Genomic DNA, 22,582 nt, shown 5'->3' with positions numbered 1-22,582 from the left:
GGTGCTGGATTCCCGCTCTGCTCGTCCGTCGGCCTGCTACAGCCTAATCTCACCGAGTTCATTTGCAGGCACCACCTGCACGGACACAAGCCCTGCTACATATTCTTTTCCCGTGCCAGAGAGTTTCCGTCATGATGTGCGTGCGTTAGCAATTATCGGCTGTCAAGATCCATTCGTAGGCAATAATTATTTTAACTGTAATGTATGCAAATGGAGCTGAAGCGTCTTTGGGCTCGTGCCATCCTCTCTGCCAACCGAAGTCGTTGGGCCACATTGTGTTCAACACTCCTTTTCATATTTTTCACAATTCCACGTGAGAGGGTGTTATTTAAAGTTAAAGTTAAGTTAAAGTCCCAATGATCGTCACACACACATCTGGGTGTGGTGAAATTTGTCCTCTGCATTTAACCCATCCCCGTGTGATTTTGATCGATCCCCTGGGGGAGAAGGGAGCAGTGAGCAGCAGCGGTGCCGCGCTCAGGAATCATTTGGTGATCTAACCCCCCAATTCTAACCCTTAATGCTGAGTGCCAAGCAGGGAGGCAATGGGTCCCATTTTAATAGTCTTTGGTATGACCCGGCCGGGGTTTGAACCCACAACCTTCCAGTCTCAGGGCGGACACTCTACCACTAGGCCACTTATTTATTATAAATAAAAACAATTATTATAAATGATTGACTAATTTAAGGTGTTTGACGTGCTTTTCACTGTTTGCCAATACAATGGTTGCTATTTTTGAGGTCACCGCAAAAGTGTTCCTTTTGAAGCTGCAAGGCTTTGGCCTGACTCCAGCGCTGGGAAATACAAATTCAGATACACTTATAAAACAATTTTTTTTTCTCAAGTTGTTGGTTTTGACTCAACCCGGCCTTCTAGAATAGAAGAGAAACTGTACTGTCCACTGAAGCTTTACTCTGAATCCCACTCAGATCTAGGCAGTCCTTGCCAATCACGTTGCAACTCTAATGAATTTTTTCGGATTGAGAAGAAACCAAATCTGTCGATTTACATGTCGATTTAATACAGACTCAAGTGCCTCTTGATAATCTGATGAGTGTGTCAAAGTCACCACTGCATTGTTTTTGATCGGGTCAGTTTCTTCAGTCAGCATGTAGGAACGGCGGTCAGGCACAAGCCGCTGCTAATCCAGGACTTGCCTGTCACACATGGGTGGCAAGAAAAACTTAGCGCGAGTAGTCGTCGCTTCCTGTACTAAAAATTAGTTGAAAATCAGGAATTGCTTTATTTTCTTTGTGGTCCAACAGAATTATAAAAAAGAAAAAAAAAAACTTGTGAAATGGCCAAGACGAAAATCACGGTTATGGCGCTTCAGAATAATTGTAAATTTTGTTGTTTTCAGGTGTTTGTGGCATTATCCCTTCGGAGGACTGAATTGAAACCAAGTTACTGGGTCACACATTTGGCTCAAGAAAACCTTGAGATTTCATGATATGATATCATGAGTCTTCCAACAATCACAAACACTCAAGAATGCATTAAAACAAAATAATGGGCATTGTCAAGTGTCCTGATCCAAATCCTATTCAAGCTATGTGGAAGGAGCTGAAAAGTGCTGCTCAGAGTTAGTTCTCGTGGAATGTGCCAAAAATACGTGTCGACAGGTGCAGGAGTCACATTGTGAATTACAAAAGTGAAGTGCAATATTTTTTATTTAGAACATCTTAAACACATTTCTGTTTGACCGCAAAAACGAAGTAAATATGAAAATCTCATATTTTAAATGTCAGTATTTTTACCGTATTTATTCTAATTATCGCCCATATTCTAATAATCGCCCAGTGTGTGTTAGCGATGACATAAATAAAAAACATTACCTCTAATTATCGCCCATGATGTTAAAAATTCCCCCCAAAACTTTTCCTATGTGACAATCTTCTGTCACACCCAAAGCAGTTCATCATCTTTTGACATCAGCAAACTACTTTGCTTGTGTTTGTTGTCACGATCGAGAAAAAAATTCCCGGCTTGAATTCTGGCCACCGACATTCTTTGACTGCCGAACGTGGTTGTGGGGACGTGGAGGGCACGGGCCCTCTGCCTCAGGTTCCTAATGACTCTTCTTCCTCACTTTGGATACGTAAACCGATCGGATTACATTGGGAAGGGAGGCGTCTGTGTGTGTGTGTGTGCGGGGGGGGGGGGTTAAAAAAGACTGATGACTGAATATGGCAACATTCGTTAGGCTCCAAGCGCTCTGACGAGCGCCGTCTGAATGTAGAAAGCATAAAGATAGATCAAGCGCCACCACCATGCACCTTCTGTTGAAAATCCCCCCCAAAACTTACGTTTTCCTCCGCGACCGCATGCCGACGTCATTGCGCAAGTTTAAATATGACTGATTTGACAGCACGTCGAATGTCCCTTTTAAATTGGTTTTCACCATAAACTATGATACAATTACACTCGTCACTCCGCTACAATATCCTCACACAATTACGTTATCGGGGCGTGCGCTCGAACAAGACGATCGCGATAACGTGCCGTGTGCAACATGTGATGTGCGACGGTAACGTGTCGCATCGATGGAGTGTCAATTGACGCTCTTAGAGGTAGATCCGAACAGGCGCCGTTCTAGTGTTAAGAACACCAGTGAGATGCCGGTATTGCATACTTGAGCGATAATTAGAATAAATATGGTATTTCATATTATAGTGAAACCCCCTCCATCGTGGGTTCCAGACAGGTTCACAATCACGCTTTTTCACAGCTTGTTGTGATCAACCACAACATAGTAGCACACTTGTTTAGTTTGATGTTAGAGATTCGCTCACTCCATCTTATTTTGCAAGAACCACACGGGACACAAGTAAGTCCTTTTAGACACCTGCAGGTGGAGAGTTCACCCGTTGAAGGAATGAAGTCTAAACTCTCCCTCCTGCAAGGGCATATTTATTAAGAGAAACAGAGTGGGGGTAAGAGTAGGCTGAATAGGAAGCCCTTGTCCTCTAGTCAAAACATATCAGGGGGTGTTTTACGACCTTGTGTAGGATGGGACAAGCTAGTTTATTTATTACCGGTTGCATTTCAACATAATCGTACGATAAGGATAATCTGAAAAACCCTAACATCTCCCTCCTGTTTTATCATATGATTATGTCACCCCAAACAACAAAGGCAAGCAAGAAAATATAACAAAGAAAGAAGAATAGTAAAAATAAAAAACAACACACAACAATAGCAACAATTTCCAGCGAAGATGAGGTTTTCCCTCAATACCCCAGATCAAACTTATTGTGTAAGCGAAAAACCTGCTGGCCAGATGTTATTAGCAGGAAAAGTCTCACACGGTCCCTCTGCCTTAGGCGACCATAATGCTATCAATTAAAAAAATAAAAAGAAAAACACAGAAACAGTACATCATTGTATCCATTACTTGCGAAGCATTTTTGATGGTCAAATCAACAAGTTTCCGTAAAACATGCTCAACAGAACAGCATCTACGCAATCCACGTCTCATTATCATTATCACATCTGTCACGTCTAAGAAGTTGTATATGTGCTCGTGTTTTCGTCAGCTGATGATGTTCTAGTCTGTAGGTGTGGTCTGTCACTCACACTGGCGCACACACTCGTGTCCAGTTGGCAGGCAGCATCGGACAACTCTTGTGACCACAAAACCACGATCCATTCTGAACAGGCACGTGCACTCATAGGATGCAGGTGAGGCAGTGCTTCTGAACTTCTGGACGAAGTAGGTCCCGTCCGATGGTGCAGCCATGTTGGTAGTAGAGCCCTTACACCTTGAAAACGGCTCTCTCATCCTGGCACACATCGGTGATGTCCAAAGCTCCCATCCAGTTTCCTCCCTCTGCAAGTCCAGAGCGGGATGGGTCGGCAACACTGATTGTGACAGCTCGGTGTTGATATCCAACTCCTGGATGCCGTGTCCCTGTAAAACAATGCTCTAGACTTTCTTGCTACGTTTCACACAATAATAATGATGAGTAAATCATCAGATACCTCTCGTGCATACACTCCAACAAACGTTAAGTAGATGTGAGATAACTTGCATGAAGTCTACTTAACCAAACATTGAGTAAATATGGGATAACTTGAAAACTGTCCCGGTCAACAACAATTCATAACTAGAAACTACAAGGTATAATAGAGAAAGAACTTCTCTTTTGCTAAACAAGGAACAAAGGTGTCCTGTTCATAACTAGTGAGGGCCTCTCACAGATAAGTCAAGGAAGGGAGTGTAAGAACTCCCTAAAACCTGGCAGATGTGTTGGCCTTGAGCGAAGGTATGAGACCTCCGGTTCAGGCCGGCCAGCGCTTCTACAAAACTAATTATTCTAACATTTTTTCCCACCTGCTTATCACATATTTGCTCAAATTCACACATCACCGTAAACAACCCCTTTTCTCGACTCTCAGTCGTCGGATCACATTCATGAGGACAAATATGTTTACTCCAAAGGATAAACGTTGTGATGTCATCATTCAGAATCCCACGGATCTGGGAAAAGTCTGGTAACACAGATGCAGGAATTTTGCCATCAACATAATCACGTTGCCGCTCAGACATTAGGTATATCTGAGCAATCTCGTCCTCCATGGGCGATATTACTGTAGTGACGAGACGATTAAACAGAGCACGAAGACATGGTATGCAACATCCATACAAGGTGAGCATAGCAGCAACACTGCAACTGATGGTAAAATTGAGGACACAATGGCGTTATACTTCCCAAAAGCAGTCATCCACTTGTAGTGCTCTTTCATCCTCGTTTTGAGGGATCACAGGCCTGCAATCCGTCAGGCTCCCATCAGGGGCGGTGTCGTTGGGGATGAAGGTGCAGCATTGTTCTCCAAACATTGCACAGACCCCTCCTTTCTCAGACAACAACATATCATGAGCATTGTGGTTCTGGATCGACATTAGGGAAGGCGTGGCTAGCTGTTCATGCACTGCCTCGAGCCCCGCTTGTGTCCGTTTGCCCAATTTCTGCATGTTGTAATGGATGTAATTTATCCTGTCTACGTTCTTGTTCATCGTTCACCAGCAGCAAATGGAGGACTCCCATCCCGCTGCAATTTGGTCATTTAATTCTTATTAATCAGAAACTCCTCTAGGGACTCCAATTGCATCAATTTCGGTCAAATCATCGTTGCCTCTCAAATTTAAAGATATTTTGGTTTTTACCAGCTTTTTTCCCGGATCTTGGCATGTTGATGTATATACAAATTTGTTTGACTAGATTCTCTGAAAGCAATGGCTTCTTTTTTTTTTTTTTCTCTCTCAATGGATATTATATAGAATGCTCTGTCACATATTTCACAATCCAGTAGACGTGACAGATTTCACACAATCTTTGGTCAATGGCAACGGTACAACATAAATAATCGGTTACAAATCCATACATATGACATATTCAAATTTTTCTGTCTTTGCAGCTTGTTTTGCCATAAGCAATCAATTGTTTCCTTTTTCAGTTACTCTTATAGTTAGTTACCTGAAACAAATTATCCACATTCATTCTAGATATTCATCCCATTCTTTAACATCTACAGCGGTTGTTGACAAAGTACACATATAAACATCATACTTTCATGGCAGTCCAGATCCGACACAGCAGATTATCCTGCAAAGGTCAAATTGATCTTTTAAATTGAAGGCATTCAGTGTTTTTGTTTTTGTTGAAACAAGCTCTACAAAAAAAAAATGTTTTGTTTTGAAAATGTTTTGAATATGAATCAAATCCATATGTTGTATAAAGCTGACTGACCTGCCCCACTATCCCTCCTCTTGAGCCATGTGACACGCACCATGGCTCAATATTGCTGCCCATTTGCATAGGTTCTTTGGTAGGGTAGGTCTGTCTTCTGGTCATTTATAGATGCCATTCTCTAATCTTGCCCTTCTTTTCGTCCATAATTGAATTTCACTCTATGGACTTTGTCGCTGCACATCTTTAAAAATGTTTCAGTGATTTAATCTGCTTCTTGTGTGTATAAAATTTGAAGTGTCTTTTGCGCTGCAGCTTTGTGGTTCTGTCTGCAAGCTTGTTACCTCTTGACACCTTATCAGGCTCGTGTGTGTGTGTACTGCACACGTGCATATAGCTACTTTTTGTGGCAATTGGACTGTTTTGACAACTAGCTTAGCAAGTAAATGGATGGCCTCCCCGAATGGGGAGCGACTCAGCTAGAAAATGATTAGACATTTGCACTTTCTTATAGTTTCTTTAGTTACTTTGTAATCGTTTTCTCATTGTTTATCACAAGAATCTTAGAAATTTGAATACAAATCAAAATGTATGTTTTATTTTACTCAATTGTATGATTTAGAGAATCCATATGTAGTAAAGTGTTGTATATCACTACATGTGATTTCATCATCATTTAATTTGACTTTCTTTCCAAAACGCTTCTTAATTTCTCAGTTCACACATTGTTAGAGATTTGCTCACTCCAACTTATTTTGCAAGAACCACACGGGAGACAAGTAAGTCCTTTTGGACACCTGCAGGTGGAGAGTCCATTCGTCGCTGTGCGTACAGCGATGTTCGAATAGAGCTCTGGACTCTCCTTCCTGCAAGAAGATATTTATTAAGAGAAACAGAGTGGGGGTTGAGAGTTGACAGGTTTGGTGAACCCCCGGCCTCTGGTAAGATCAGAGCAGGGGGTGTTTTACAATGTTGTGGGAAACAGAACAACTTTGATTGCTTCCCCTGCAGCTGGTCAATCAAGCAGAGAATGCAAACACTTTATTTTACTGCGTTGAGAGCAAGACAAGATTGGTTAATCATTATAGTCTACATTCCAACATAATCCTATGATAAAGATACTCTGTAAAACCCTAACACACATCTTCTACATGTGTTACTGGTTCTCCAGTTTTTTCTCTAGTTAATTATCAATCCAAAAGCTACGTTTTCTTTTTAGCATTCAACCTGCTCAAAATCACTCTTTCATCAAAGTCGCTCTACTAATTTTCTACAGTAGTCGCCAACGACTTCAACCATTCAACCTTTCATTCAGGCAATCATTCATCAATGCTCATCATATGCATCTCACACAGTCTCCAATAAGGAGTCTTCCTATCACATTGGTCCCAATTCAACCAAGCTCACCACACAACATTCATACATCATTTTCATCTCAAGGTTCCTGGTAGAACAATCCACCGATTCAAAAAAACTTAACTAAAACAAACAACTGGCAAATTAATCTGAATTTTTTCTTTGTTTTTAAATTTGAAGAACTCAATCTCTCAGATTTAGCTAGCATTTAGAATTTTGTATAATCTTATAACACAACCAATCAATTATTCCTATTAAATGTAGCATTGCAAAATCTTAAATTCACAATTTAGCTTCTTCCAATTCCTGAAAGCATGTTCTGTCGTTTCTTGTTTTTTCTTCTTCGAATTTCTCGTGGGCTCGACACTTAACATGCACGAGTGTGGATTAGTTTCTGCTCGCAAACAGATTTCTCTCTTTTCCTCTCATTTTTATCTGTCCAAATTGTTTCTGTTCTGCGGTGTAAATTGAATAGACAACAGTCTAGCAAACTTCTTTATACTAAAAGTTTAGCCAATCTTCATCAATTTAATACATATGCACACACATGCACAGCTCTCGCGTGCGGAAGGTAGGTCCCAGCACCAATGATTCGTCACAGGCTGGCCATTTCCTGTGGTCGATCATGAGCTGGTCCCTCCCATGCACACGAGGACAGCACATTCTAATTTTTTTTTTATTTGTCTTCTAGAAGCAAGTTGTATTTCTTTACCACTTGATTTGCATATTTTAACTTTAGTGTAACACAATTTGATCTCTAGTCATTTTTAATTGGGCATACAAACAGCATTGTCATACTTCTTGTATGGACAGGAGCTCCAACAATTAAAGGGAAATGTGCTTTCGGGAGTTTGCAAACATATTTTTTAAGGTTGTGTTAAACTTATAATCATATTAATATCTAGTATTGGAGTGCTCGTGTGGATTGGTGGGTGGCGAAGAATGTGCAGGTGTTAGAAAAATTGTATATATATGTTATCATGCGTTCTCTAATGAGTACTTATTCACAATGTTACTGTTCAGTATGCTTGCTGCTTTGCCTTGCTTATTCTTATCTTGTACAACAGAACAGAAGGATTACGGCTGGGTCAGGGGCGAGATGACGGTTGTGTCAAACAAGATGCTGCTGACAGCTCAGCGTCCACCAGAACAGATCGTGAAAACAACACGTCAAACGATGCGTCATGAACCTTCTGATCTTCCTTAAAGAACGTCACTTTCTCTTTTTATCTCTCGGAATACTGCTTAAACTGTTTTGCTGATATAGCCATATCTGCACGCAACACTTTGTGCGTTACTTTTTGTTTCTTTTCTTACGAGACGAAGCCACAATCTCTTTCCCCCCCCCTTAAGGGCTAATCGTCTCACACTGTGGGTAGGGCATTTCCAAATAAAAAGAGCGAGGAGTGTAAAACAGATTTTTTGTGTATTTTGGGACTGCTGTAAGTCTGATTGCACTCCTCGCGAGAAAAGACTCAACATTCTGCCTCACTGGTTTTGTCTGCTGATCCTTTTGCTGATTCTGAACCTGACAGATTTTTGGGGGCTCGTCCGGGATCTCAATAGACCTATTTCGGGGTTCCAGCCGACTTTTCGACGCAGGACAAGTCCTTGGCCAAGGCATATAGATAGAGAAACCCTTTTCACGGGGCTGTCTCGATCAGTCGGTTGGACACCGGAGTGGTTGACGAGATCATCCGAGGAGAAGGCCCAGCAGACTGTGAGTACGAATCTTGATTCTGTTGAAAGGAATGAAAGTGTAGTGGCAAGAGGTCACTTGAAACCTTGACAATTCTAGACCCTATCAAGTGCATTTAGAAACAGTTAAATTCTGTATGGGATGCTGGAGTCCCCTGACGTAAACGTCAGTTAAATTCCATAGGAGGGCAGACTCCTCTGTTTTCTAAAGAAGTAAAGACGTACAGGTAGTTGGAGCAGTTAAATCCCGCTGAGGTGTCGTGGGGCCTCCTCACTAACCTTCCTAATGTGTTAGTTTTCTGCTGCCATCTGTGGTGGGTTTTCCTTAACCCTTGTTTAGCTGGTTTGGCTTCTTTCTCCATGAAAAGATAGGTTTTATATTACTTTGAGAAAAAGGTAAAGATAAGTTTTCCTTGCACAATAGGAAGGTTAAAGAGTTTGTTAAAATCCACGGGAGGGCGGGCTCCCCTGCTTGCCTGTGAGACGATAAGAATGCGCATTGTGTGAGTGTGTGTATGGTTTGACTGAGAGTGATCTCATTTGAGCTCTCCTTTATGTAAACAGTGGTTTTGTGAGAGTAGAGGAAAGGAGACATTTAACCACTGTTCTGTGAATTAAATTGGCTTTAGGACACTGTAGGTGCCATTCGAATTGCCAACTCCGAAATTTAGAGAAATAAACCATGGGAAAATCAAATAGCAAACAAAAGCCGCTACCCCGACATGAATTAAAATGCAAGGGGTCGACACCGAAAATATAAAATATCTTGACAAATGCATATTTTGGACAGAGGTGGTTGCATTATGCGACGTGGCGGTGGCGAGGCTCTCCGCACTTCAGTTGCTCCCCCCACCCTTGTTATCAGCTGGGAAGATTGTCATGTCTATGTTGTGGGCCCGTGTGTTTGTTTCTGTGTATGTTTGTCTTTGTGTATCAGTTCGTTATAAAGGTTGGAATTGCGTTAAATTGGTGCACGAAAACGGTGTGCTAGACAATGGTTTATCAGATTTGCATTGTTAAATGTAAAAATTAGAAATTATAGAATAATATGACGGTTGTGGGCAGAAACTCATCCGACGAGGAGAGTGCCCAACCCTCATAAAAATGTGACAGTAAGAGAAAACATACATTGTAGAACTGGATAAAATTAGGTTAATGATTAGAAATCAATGGTGTCATTATTATTCTCTAATCCCCTGCATTGCAAATGTCTTCTTGATGCAGATAGGTTAACAGGCTAGGACTTTAGTGAGGAGATAATTTATCAATTGATGGGGGTTAGTAATTGTCCGAATTCTAGTCACATGTTTTGAGGGACCACAGCAACAACACTATATTTAATTTGCAGGCCATTATTTAGTATGATATGACAGTATCTAGCTAAGTAGACTGTTCTATCAAAAAATGTGAGAGTGAAGGAGGTTTGATTTGTAATCTGACATTTGGGTCCCATTTTGAAGAGTCTCTGCAGGAGCATAGATTGTTTTTGTTTAAAGATATGTTTAACAGTTTATCTCGGTGCAGTAAGGATATAGCAATTTTGCAAGACTTAAAATTAAAAATTAAAAAGCAAAATTACATTCTCATTTTCCCAGATGAGAGGAAAATTGAAAGATAAGGAAGACGAAGAAAAGATAAAAAAGAACTTGCTGTTGCACTGACAGGAAGATGATGACACAGTGTCAACGCGAGCTCGCTTAAGAATCGCAGCTAAGAATGTGATGAATGAAGATGAGAAAAATGATCAAATTACAAAGACAGATGTTGTGGCACGGCAAAGCGAACCATCCTTTCCGTCTTTGTACCCCAAATTAAACAACTCATTGCTTCCTATAATTTGAGAGGTGATGAAGTACAACAGGTTTTCATGGCATCCTTAACCAAACATTCGGCAAGCGTTAAAGGCACCTGGAGTCCTTTTGATCTCCAGGGCCGTCCATTGGAATATAACAGGGTGCCATTACAAATACAAATTGACCAACTATTGGGCAGGATAAAAATAAAATTCCAACGTAGAGCAAATTACACAGACATTGGCCGAACTAAACAAAAACAAGATAAGTTGTTTGAAGACTTTAGACACAGACCAGAAAGAGTGTTCAACTTATGTCTATGATCAACAACTCAAAAATGCTCTACATGCAAATTTGCGACCAGTATTATGTCGACAACGAATAAATTCGACAAATTTTTTCCCTATAAAATGGTGCCGTTTGGGTTTGAAGTACATGGTCGCTTCAAAGGAGGAAAAGCATGATTTAAGATACGCGATTGATCAATGAGAAGGCTATCCCTTGTGCCAGGGGTGTCAAACTCATTTGTTCGCAGGCCGCGGTGTAGTCATGGCTTCTTTTGGAGGGCTGGTATGACTGGTATACCCGAGTAGATGTGTGAGCGCCTCATATTGTGGGAGTTGCAAAACAAGCTGACGAGTAACTTGCTTTCAAATCAGACAAATTCGAACTGGTCTAATATTTAAACTTACAACATTATTAAGAGGGAAGATAATTTGCAATTCGAGTAATGACATGAATATGAAGCACAATTTGACACCTGTGCCTTATACAAAGGTAAAGTAGGATTAGGAATTACTTGCAATATAATTACAAATTAGTTAACACCTGTGTGATTGATTGATTGATTAATTGATTGTCAGATTGAGTGAGTGAGTGAGTGATACGGTTTTGCAGCTTTTTCACGAGGCAATTTAAGACCTCAGAGAGGAAAGTTCCCGACTCTATTGTATCCGTTTCAGACAATACATATGGTTTATATCCAATTACATAAATGTGAAGGGAAAGAATATTGTTTTTTCTGCATTTATTTGTTTTCTGCATTTATCTGATTGTAAAAAGGTGATCTCCGCAGACCCAACCTAAGTACGGAAGGTGAGCAAAGTCTGGTAATAGTGCCTGATCCTGGTGCCAAGATCCAGGGTTGACACGAAAGCTAGCCGAAGCCAATTTCCAAGACACCAACCCGAAGCTCAGGGTGTTGACTCTGAGGAGATCCAAAAACATGAGCATTAGAGAGTCATTTGGTGAGTACTTTAAGCGGGCTGTGGCCTGCGCAAAGTCTGCCATGTGTTTTTGGTTGCTTTTGCTGGTTTGTGTTACCATTGTATTTTTTTTCGGGGGTTATTTTATTTGGAGGGATGGAGTACCATGAGCCTCGAACATTCTTCTCTTGGGCAACTACCAACGCTGATTCTAATCAATATGGCTCATGGGGAAAAATTGCTAGACATAAGCGCAACACAAAATCCCCTTTTGATCATGTTGTTTGTACACCAGACCGCGTTCCAACTTGCGTACCATGGCTTTTGTCTTGGACTTACAATAACTCAATGTTTACTGTGGCTCCTAATACATCTTCTTCTATTATTTTACCTATGAAAAGTTTGAAAGGTTTCGAAATGGTCACCCCGCTCTCTGGTTCCAGTGAAGAGGCTGTGTTCTTTGCTAAATGAGTGACTTTGAAGAATCAGGGCACAAGCCTCCTTTTGACTCTTACACTCCCTGATGGTCAAATTCGTCCTCCAAATGCCACCTTGTTTAACACTTCTTGTTGGGGTTTTCAACTGTGGGCTTGGTCCTCACTTTCCTATTGCTATTTGCATTAACAAAACAATGTAGATCGCAGACTGTCCCGTTACAAATAATTACACCGTGTCAGCAGGAGCAAAAATCACAAGTATGCTCCTCACTGATATAGACAGCTATTTTGTAGCCTCCACAGGAATAAGCGGTCAAACCAACAACTGGCTTCTTATGGCTGAGCAAGCCACAAAGATGGCTAACACCAGTTGCATTGCATGCATGGGTCCAAGACCTCTTTTGAAAATCATACCTGCAAATATAGTTCCTAAGTGTGCTGTTGTTTTAATGTTAAACTCATCCATTTCACCCACTCATGATTGTATTAAATGGGATAAGGTTTACCCTGTTGCCTCTATGACAAAATATAAACCCCTTTTTTCGTCCGATGTAGCTAAGGGTAATTTTACATGCATTAGATTACCTGGTACTGGTGAGAAGCTCGGCGCCCTACCTACTCCATGGTGTGAGTCCATGACCAATGTCACTGCCCCTTTTTTGCCCATTGCTCGTAGTGATATTTGGTTTTGGTGTAATAGTAACAAACTTTATGATAGGTTGCCTTTAAACAGCTCTGGAATTTGCGCTTTGGTAACCCTATTGTTTCCTGTTCATTTGATACCAATGTCCTCTTATGATCTAACATCTTTTGCTAAGTCCGTAGTGCCCGAATACTGGCCGAGAACGAAGCGAAACGCCGAATGGCAGGGCGCAGCTAATCCAACTTACATAGACGCCATTGGTGTTCCTAGAGGAGTACCGGATGAGTATAAACTGGTGAATCAGATAGCAGCTGGTTTTGAATCCGCCCTGTGTTGTTGGTGTACTCTTAACAAAAATGTTGACAGGATTAACTACATCCACTACAACGTGCAGAGGCTTGGAAACTGGACCGAGGCGGGTTTCAAGGCGGTCCACTCCCAACTGGCCGCTACTTCCCTCATGGCTTTCCAGAATCGAATGGCCCTTGACATGCTACTCATAAAAGAGGGCGGTGTCTGCGCCATGTTTGGTGAGCAATGTTGCACATTTATTCCAAATAATACTGCAGCTGACGGAAGCCTGTCCCAGGCCCTTGAGGGTCTGAGGACCTTGAATGGGAGGATGAAGGAACACAGTGGGGTGAACACGGAGGTTTGGACCGACTGGTTGAACGTGTTCGGAAAGTACTGCACCCTGGTTTCCTCGGTCCTGGTCTCCATTGCCGTTTTCTCTGCCATTTTGACCCTGTGTGGATGTTGCTGCATTCCTTGTCTCCGATCCTTAATTAATAAGCTAATTACAACTGCTATCTCTCCACCAGCTGAGACTTTTCCGTTGCTCCAAAGGGATGACCTTTCGATCGACGGGAGTTCTTTCTCTAGTGACGACTCTGTCAGCGAATTCATTGTGGTAAACCTGTCCGATTTGTTTCGTAACTCTGGCTTTGACGATTAAGACTCAATTTCCTCCCACGTGTAAGTTAGTTCTTGCGAAATGTGATCCCTTGGCTGAAAATCTTTTGAAGTGGCCATATGGGTGATAAGTTAGTCCCCGAGAACTTATGATAAACAGGGGGGAATTGTTAGAAAAATTGTATATATATGTTATCGTGCGTTCTCTAATGAGTACTTATTCACAATGTTACTGTTCAGTATGCTTGCTGCTTTGCCTTGCTTATTCTTATCTTGTACAACAGAACAGAAGGATTACGGCTGGGTCAGGGGCGAGATGACGGTTGTGTCAAACAAGATGCTGCTGACAGCTCAGCGTCCACCAGAACAGATCGTGAAAACAACACGTCAAACGATGCGTCATGAACCTTCTGATCTTCCTTAAAGAACGTCACTTTCTCTTTTTATCTCTCGGAATACGCTTAAACTGTTTTGCTGATATAGCCATATCTGCACGCAACACTTTGTGCGTTACTTTTTGTTTCTTTTCTTACGAGACGAAGCCACAATCTCTTTCCCCCCCCCTTAAGGGCTAATCGTCTCACACTGTGGGTAGGGCCTTTCCAAATAAAAAGAGCGAGGAGTGTAAAACAGATTTTTAGTGTATTTCGGGACTGCTGTAAGTCTGATTGCACTCCTCGCGAGAAAAGACTCAACATTCTGCCTCACTGGTTTTGTCTGCTGATCCTTTTGCTGATTCTGAACCTGACAGCAGGCAAACTGCATGAACTTGTTTTCTTCGAAGTGTTGTGGAATAGGTCCAGATAGGGAGTACCGGACGAGAACACCTCAAGGTCGGTGAGAAACGAGAACAACAGCACTATGTGGCCGGGCTTCGCGGGGAAAACCCAACCGCCTGACCTCAGCAACACCTGGACGGGGAGGAGATGGCCATCGACCAATCATCTCACAATGTTTTGCATGCTTTAATATTCATATTGTCTTTCTTCAAAACTGGGCAACCCGGAAGAATGTGTCGTCTTTTGGTGGTCACAAAAACGCACGAGCTTTAGTGTGAGGGACCCGGGACCCAGGCCTGTATTAGTGCGCTTTGTCAGGAATAAAAAATTGGTAAATTTGGTCTGATTGATCTACTGGTCTTCTCTTTGACAGAACGAACTCGCAAAATTGTTAGGTGCGCCAGTGTGTGGATTAGGACATAGCAATTTATGTGTTAAGTGTTGATCGCAATTTGGAGTCAGATCAATAACTAAAATCCGTAACCTAACACAATCTAAAAAGATTTTTGATAACCTGACAATGACATGTTTTGCTGTCATATGGGAGAGGTTTCAGATCTTTTAAATTTTGATACATGATTTGCATAGGAGCGGAAGCTCCTCTTGCCCCTTTGCTTGAACCGCGGCTTGAGCTGCGGCCTTGCACCTGCTCACCGGGGCCTTATTGTCTCCTGGTCTGACAAACACTTGTGACCTCATCAGTTTCCATCTTTCTTGCTTTTGTCTCTTGAATTCGTTTTCATCTCTTTGTGAAGATTTCAACCACACTCTAGCACTTCTACCACTTCTTCCACATTTCAAATTTCCTTGTACTCCATACATTTTCTTCCACTTCAGCATGTATTGCATACAATTAAGAAATCTACTCGCCAGGAACTTCTCATCGCAAAGAAGAGCAGAGCAAGAGATTTACCGTTCTTATTTCCCATCTTAATTTTAGTAGTTTAAGGTTTTACAATTTTTTTTCAATTTTTTTTTCGTTGAGGATCCTCAATGCAGGTTTAAATTGACCTTTCAAAAAATTACTAGCCTGTATTAATGCCGTGGATCAATGCTAGAACTGCTATTTAGTCAATTTATCCTACCAGTCACACACTCAATCACACAAACTCAAGCCCTTTTTTTTTTAGGCCTATCATAGCTCGGACAAACCAAAGCTGTATCTCATAGCTCGGACAAACCAAAGCCGTATCTCATAGCTCGGACAAACCAAAGCCGTATCTCATAGCTCGGATAAACCAAAGCCGTATCTCATAGCTCGGACAAACCAAAGCCGTATCTCATAGCTCGGATAAACCAAAGCCGTATCTCTCGTGCACCTGTGGCTTTTTATGCGTGTCACAACAACACAATCACACAACTTCAGGCCTTTAACTTACTCGTCCCCTGGTTCGTTGCACTGCCGGGTCCCGTCAATCCACCTCTGTCAGACAAAGGCAGACCTAAGATGCTGGCCCAGCGAAGAATTCTCTTCCTAGGACTTTCTTCTCCAGGTCCTCCTAATGGACGCTGGCTCGTCGACAATGCAGCACGTCCTTCTTCGTCAGACAGATAGTGGGTATGAGGGATCCCGGGTTTCGGCACCAAAATGTTAGAGATTCGCTCACTCCAACTTATTTTGCAAGAACCACACAGGAGACAAGTAAGTCCTTTTAGACACCTGCAGGTGGAGAGTTCACCCGTTGAAGGAATGAAGTCTAAACTCTCCCTCCTGCAAGGGCATATTTATTAAGAGAAACAGAGTGGGGGTAAGAGTAGGGTGAATAGGAAGCCCTTGTCCTCTAGTCAAAACATATCAGGGGGTGTTTTACGACCTTGTGTAGGATGGGACAAGCTAGTTTATTTATTACCGGTTGCATTCCAACATAATCATACGATAAGGATAATCTGAAAAACCCTAACATTTGAGAACAGTGGAAATTTGAAAGAACAGCCTAGATTTGTTGAACATTATTGAACGACTACTGCAATCCTGCTCAAAAGAGACAGCTATAGGTTAATTTTACAACACCTACACTACCGTTCAAAAGTTTGGGGTCACCGAGACAATTTAGTGTTTTCCATGAAAACTAACATAATTGCACAAGGGTTTTCTAATCATCCATTAGCCTTCCAACGCAATTAGTAAACACAATGAACCATTACAACAATGGAGAGATGGTTGCTGGAAATGGGCCTATGTAGATATTGCATTAAAAAAACTGACGTTTACAGCTTGACTAGTCCTTTACCACATTAACGATGTAAAGAGTGTATTCCTGATTAGTTTAATGTTGTCCTCATTGAAAAAAAATAACGATTTGATTTTAAAAACAAGGACATCTATTTCTAAGTGACTCCAAACAAATAATTATTGATCTATAGTTTAGATGTTAAGTTTGCTAGTTTGGATGACACAAGATTTGTTTACTGTTAAGACAGTAAGGGAAAAGCACACTGTTACGCTCACTGTACAATGCTGCTCATACATTCTCACTATATTGTCTTTGTATTATCTTAAAGCTGTATCTAAAATGCCTTTAAAAAGTTTTACATGCATTAATAATGCTAGATAAAATGCCTGAGAGTATTTAAAAAGAGTATTTATAGATGACATTTCAAGTTATTTCAGTGACCATTCAAGATATTCTTTCTATAATGGAAAAGAACCAACCATTTTGTAGACATCTGCAAGCGGTTAACCAACCTGATGAGCTGAAACACTGCCGCTTCCACAGCTAACGCGGTGTCAGCCACTGACAGCTCCCTGAAACCACACCTTCACACATGCACACGTGACTATGGTCATCAGCCCTGAGACTGTGTGGCCCATGTGCGGATAATGTATCAGCATTTACTGTATATACACACAAACCTTAAATCAAGGGCCAGTCTCTCTCCTTCTTCTGTTGTCACCTCCCTGCCAATTTCCAAGTCTGCTTTATTGGCAACCAGCACTGCTGGGACAGCTTAGTCACAAATGGAGTGTTAGGACACTTGTATGTCTTTGTTAGAGAATTTAATGAGTAATGTCACGTGTATGCGTAAACACTTGTATACATCTCCACAACATTGGAAGTATCTGGTGACGGAGTGTGTGCGCACGCGTGTCAAGGTGACAATAGGCAGGCTTTCATCTGGGGGTTACACAGAGAGCAAACAGTAAACACGCCGTTCCTGTGCGCATCACACACAATGCTGGTTCTGGTGTTTAGCTCGGTTAGTCAGGAGTCAATGTCTTACTTCTGAGGCAACCACGTCGCTGTCAAATTCGTGTGAGGTCTCTCATGTTTGAGAGTCGAGTCCTTTCTTACCCAGACTCCTTTTGGTTTGGTCAATGAGTCTTTTGAGCCGTGAGACCTCCAATAAACTTTGGCGGTGTGTGATGGAATAGAGCAACAAGAAGCCATCTGTCAGGCGCGGAGCAGGGAGAGGACTCGAATGCAGAGATTCCAATGTCAAAAGATGTGTTTATTGTCTCCACTGGTAGTAGTAACAAAAAACGCCTCAATATGAGGGAAAAAAGGGGGAAACTAAGGCGCCTCGAACCGAGGGAGAAAAAAGGGGAAATCAAAGCACCTCGAACCGAGGGAAATACTATAACAAGATAGCGATGTAACCAAGTTACCATGGGTGATCAAACAAGGCTTCTAGGCGGCACTCGAGGATTTCGTGATCGCTAGTGTTCTTTCACAAGGCAAGACGCACTGGCACTGGACACGGGGAAAGACGCGGGTTATATGGACACAGGAGGGGAACACAGGTGAAGACAGTTGGTCATTGACGCAGGTGCACACACTTGGAATCAGGGGTTCACGTGACCGGACGCAGAGGGGAAGGACACACCGACTGGAACGAGAGGAAAATTACACAATAAAACAGGACGTGATCCGGACGACACATGACAGCATGACACCATCAGCCCAGAGGATGGAAGCCTCCAGAGAAGGCGCACAGTTCTCCTGTCACACTCACACACAATGCCACAAGTCTACTTGTGAATGAGTTGCTTTTCAGAATCAACATTTTCTATTGCATACTACAACTACAAATACAACATTACTATGCAAACGTGGGCCGTTCATTAAATGCTTTTATTTAATATAATTGTAAGAGTTATTTTTTTTCATTAAATGCTACAATAATCCTAAAATGAGTACACACAAATGAAAATCTAGTGAAACAAGCATTTTTGATTAAATTACCAATTCTCCAGCAATTGACAACAAATGAGTCTTAGCATCAAAACATTTGTGTTGACTGGAAATTGAATAATAAGAGCCTACGTAACGAGTTGTGAAGGCTTTGGAATGGGTTTCTGGGTGATGTGACAATAACAACAAATATACCTTAGAAGCTTCAAGAATTCAAGGTTCAAGATGGCGGCGCGTGCACACGCAGCGGCCACTCTCTGTCCCGTTCGGTGTTTTGTGAGTGTTTACTGAGTGTTTGTCCGGCAGTTTTGTGTGTGTTCGTCTCGTGTGATACGTCGTACTACTAGTGCGGCGGGCATGTTCTGCTCAACATCGGCGAAAGTGGGTTTGATGGCGTTCTGGACTTTGGTGCGGAGAGATTAAGGGCATTCGGACTGCTTTGTCATGGAGCGACGCCGGACTGGCCTGCTCTTCCTCCCCCGGTTGGACTGCGTCGTGAGCTCGGACTGCTCCGTCCTGGAGCATTGTTGGGATGCGTCGGCAGCGGGTCTGCGAGGCAGCGGAAGAGGGGCCAGCGCGGAGACGTCGGGCCAGGCTTGCGGCCAACCCAGCTCGCCCAGCCGTGCCTTCCATTCTCCTGGCGTACGTTCGTTCGCGGGACGACAAGATGGGTTGCGTTCGCCTGATAGGATCCACGAACCGGACAGTGCGTGCCTGCTGTGTGCTCGTGTTCACAGTGGCCTGGTTGACTGTCATCTTTCCGGACTCTGCTGTGCATCGGGAGCGGCTAGCGTGCTATCACTCTTATATGTTCATCTTCTTGTTTTATTTTTCCTGTGTTGTTTACTTGTATGTGCGTTGTGAACTTGTCTTGTCACCCTGGGATAGTGAGAAACATAATTTCGATCTCTTTGTGTGTCTTGACATGCGGAGGAATTGACAATAAAGGAGACTTTGACTTTGACTTTGAAGCTGTATCCAAGATTTCAAGGTCAACAGCTTCCTGGTCGACCAGACGACAGCATCTGTAGGTCACCTTTGTGGTGGAACACGTGACTATCGTGAGAGGGAAGAATATAATATATATATATATATATATATATATATATATATATATATATATATATATATATATATATATATATATATATATATATATATATATATATATATATATAAAAACTAACTCCTCACTCCCCGTGGGTGGTCTCTTTTTCCCTTCAAGCTCGGGTCCTCTACCAGAGGCCTGGGAGCTTGAGGGTGTTTTTCCTGGGATATATATATATATATATATATATATATATATATTGCCGCGTCACTGCAAAGAAAGCTCGGCGCCGCCTGTACTTCCTGCTCAAGCGTGCATGTGCTCCTCAGGCAGTCCTGTCTACATTCTACCGTGGCACCATTGAGAGCGTCCTCACCAGTTGCATCGCTGTCTGGGGTGGTAGCTGCACTGAACAGAACTTGAAGGCCCTGCAGCGCATAGTGAATACGGCTGGTAAGATTATTGGTGCTTCGCTCCCCTCCCTGAAGGACATTTACACCTCCCATCTCGCCTGCAAAGCAACCACGATTGCAAGTGATGTGAGTCACCCAGCTCACTCTTTGTTTGACCTTCTGCCCTCTGGGAAGAGGTACAGGAGCCTGCGCTCCCGCACCACCAGACTCGCCAACAGCTTCTTTCTCCAGGCTGTTAGGACCCTGAACTCGCTACCTTGGCGGTATTTTCTGGAATGTCTGCTGTACACTCACTTGCTCCTTTTTTGCTCCTCTTATCTATTTATTTGTTGTGTTATTTATTCATTATTTATTCAGCACGCTGCTGTTTACTTGTTTACTTGATTGTCTATTGTGGGCCATGTCTTGTCACCGTGGGATAGCGGGGAACGAAATTTCGGTTTCTTTGTGTGTCTTTTTCATGTGGAGAAATTGACAATAAAGCTGACTTTGACTTTTGACTTTGATGTATATATATATATATATATATATATATATATATATATATATATATATATATATATATATATATAAAATATTCTTGAATGTTAACTCTTACCCTTCTTGTGGTCATATTCACCAATGAACCGCTTGGTCATGAAACGAACGCACAAGGCTGTGGAAATAAAACAGGCAGATCACATTTCAGAAATCACAGAATCAACATCTCAGGAAGTTTCAACTGGTGCTCATCCTCAGTCGTTGTGATGAGTAAATAATGCCAATCATATTTTCCCACTTTGTAAAGCCTTAATCAGAGGCAGCCCAACAGACTGAACTGATTTATTTTATACTCTACCTGTCTTTCCTGTGTTCGGAGTTCACAGGATGAGGATCTTAACCATTTCCCACTTCTGAGAAACTGTCCCTACGTAATGACCGGAGAAAATCAACATAAGTAGAGATAAAGGACTTCACACTGACCTTGACTTGGAAAATAAAATACCAACTGTAGCTAGGAGGAAAGCTGCTCTTCCCCTGCTGTTGCTTGCCAAATGGAGAGTGACTGACTTTCAGAGATATGAGCCAGCTGGGCGGAGGACAAGTGCACAAAAAGCAGCTTCCCAATTTGGCTGCGGCCATATAAACTTTTCACTGGGCCTTAAACACAAACCATTTATAGACGGCTGCAAAACTGTATACGTCTGCATGTTTTATACTTAACCACCTAATTCTATTTCACATCATAAAAGGCATGACGAGTCCCCACTTATTGCCAGGTGTAATAATTGCTTTGTAAAGTTTATAAATGTGTGTGGGGAATCAGTCAATTGAACTGTTACAACTGTTCTGAAAGCATGATGATGTTTTCCATTGTATTTGAAGGCAGAAGAATCCACTCTTTATGTAAATGACCAATTGACTAATAAAATCTTATCCCTTTGTGGAGTGCCGAGGTGCTCGTTGGGTGAATGCAGATATCAACACACGGACTCGTCTATTGCGTAAGCGATACAACAAAGTACCGTAATTTTCGGACTATAAGTCGCGTTTTTTTTTTTCATAGTTTGGGTGCGGTGTGGGGGGGGGGCGATTTATACTGAGAAGCGACTTATATGTGAATTTTTTCAAAAAAAAAAAAAAAAAAAAGTGAAACCGCGATAAACGAACCTCAATGTACCAAGAGATTACTGTAATTTGAATTTCAAGTGACGTCAGCAGCGCGACGCGACGCGGCGTGGCGCGGCGGTTGTTTACAAAAAGGACAAAGATTGATCACGGGATGACGAAGATGACGAAGCGCCCGGTCCTACTCTACGGAGCTCTCTTTAACTTCTGTGGATGGAAGTCTGGGGCTGGCGCTCGGCCAAGTGGCTGTCCGGGGATGGTGGGTGGGGCTCGGACATGGCTTTTACGCACGCCCGGTCCTACTCTACGGAGCTCTCTTTCACCTCCGTGGCTGGAAGTCGGGGGCCGGTGCTCGGCCGGTTGGCTGTCCGGGGACAGTGGATGGGGCTCGGACATGGCTTTTATGCACACCCGGTCGTATTCTATGGAGCTCTCTTCCACCTCTGTGGCTGGAAGTGCCACCTCCGGGGATGGAAGTCCACGCCGCCACACGCCTGGAAGTCCACGCCGGTGCTTGGGGCCGTGTGGCAGTTAACTATCTATGTTATAGTTATTTGATATATTTTATTTTTTATGTAGCAACTTGTATATGTTTTTATCGTTACAGTTCAGTAGTTGTTGGCTCATTGAACTCTTGTTTTGTTAAACAAAGAGCCGTTTACCAAACCCACGTCTTTCCTTGTATTTTGTTAACACTACAATATAGTTACATACTAGATCTGTGGAATAACGACGAGGCAGACGTCAGGGCGCACGCGCGGCATTGTTGACAAAGGACGAGGAGAGAATTCTCCCTCATGACTTTTTGTCCGAAAAATACGGTATTTATTCTGAAGGAATGAGGTCGAAATACAAAAAGTCCTGCC

The 22,582-nt window shown here is 42.4% G+C and overlaps 1 protein-coding gene across 1 annotated transcript; it reads right to left on the bottom strand.

Annotated features, from left to right (window-relative positions):
• Positions 1–1,066: 1,066 nt before the first annotated feature.
• LOC148401358 (ras-related and estrogen-regulated growth inhibitor) lies at positions 1,067–21,592 on the bottom strand. Its single transcript, XM_088368546.1, is given in 10 exon segments — positions 1,067–1,103; positions 1,105–1,158; positions 17,201–17,272; positions 17,369–17,462; positions 17,808–17,903; positions 18,410–18,455; position 19,526; positions 19,613–19,685; positions 20,707–20,763; positions 20,947–21,592. Coding segments are annotated over 10 exon segments (627 nt in total). The 5' UTR covers positions 21,044–21,592.
• Between the last annotated feature and the right edge of the window lie 990 nt (positions 21,593–22,582).

Source organism: Syngnathus floridae, chromosome 2 (genome assembly GCF_059516105.1).
Source record: "Syngnathus floridae isolate MCC-2025c chromosome 2, RoL_Sflo_1.0, whole genome shotgun sequence".
Classification (NCBI taxonomy): Eukaryota; Metazoa; Chordata; class Actinopteri; order Syngnathiformes; family Syngnathidae; genus Syngnathus; species Syngnathus floridae.
The sequence above is the reverse complement of the archived record's forward strand: the minus strand, read 5'-3'. Positions and strand labels throughout refer to the sequence as shown.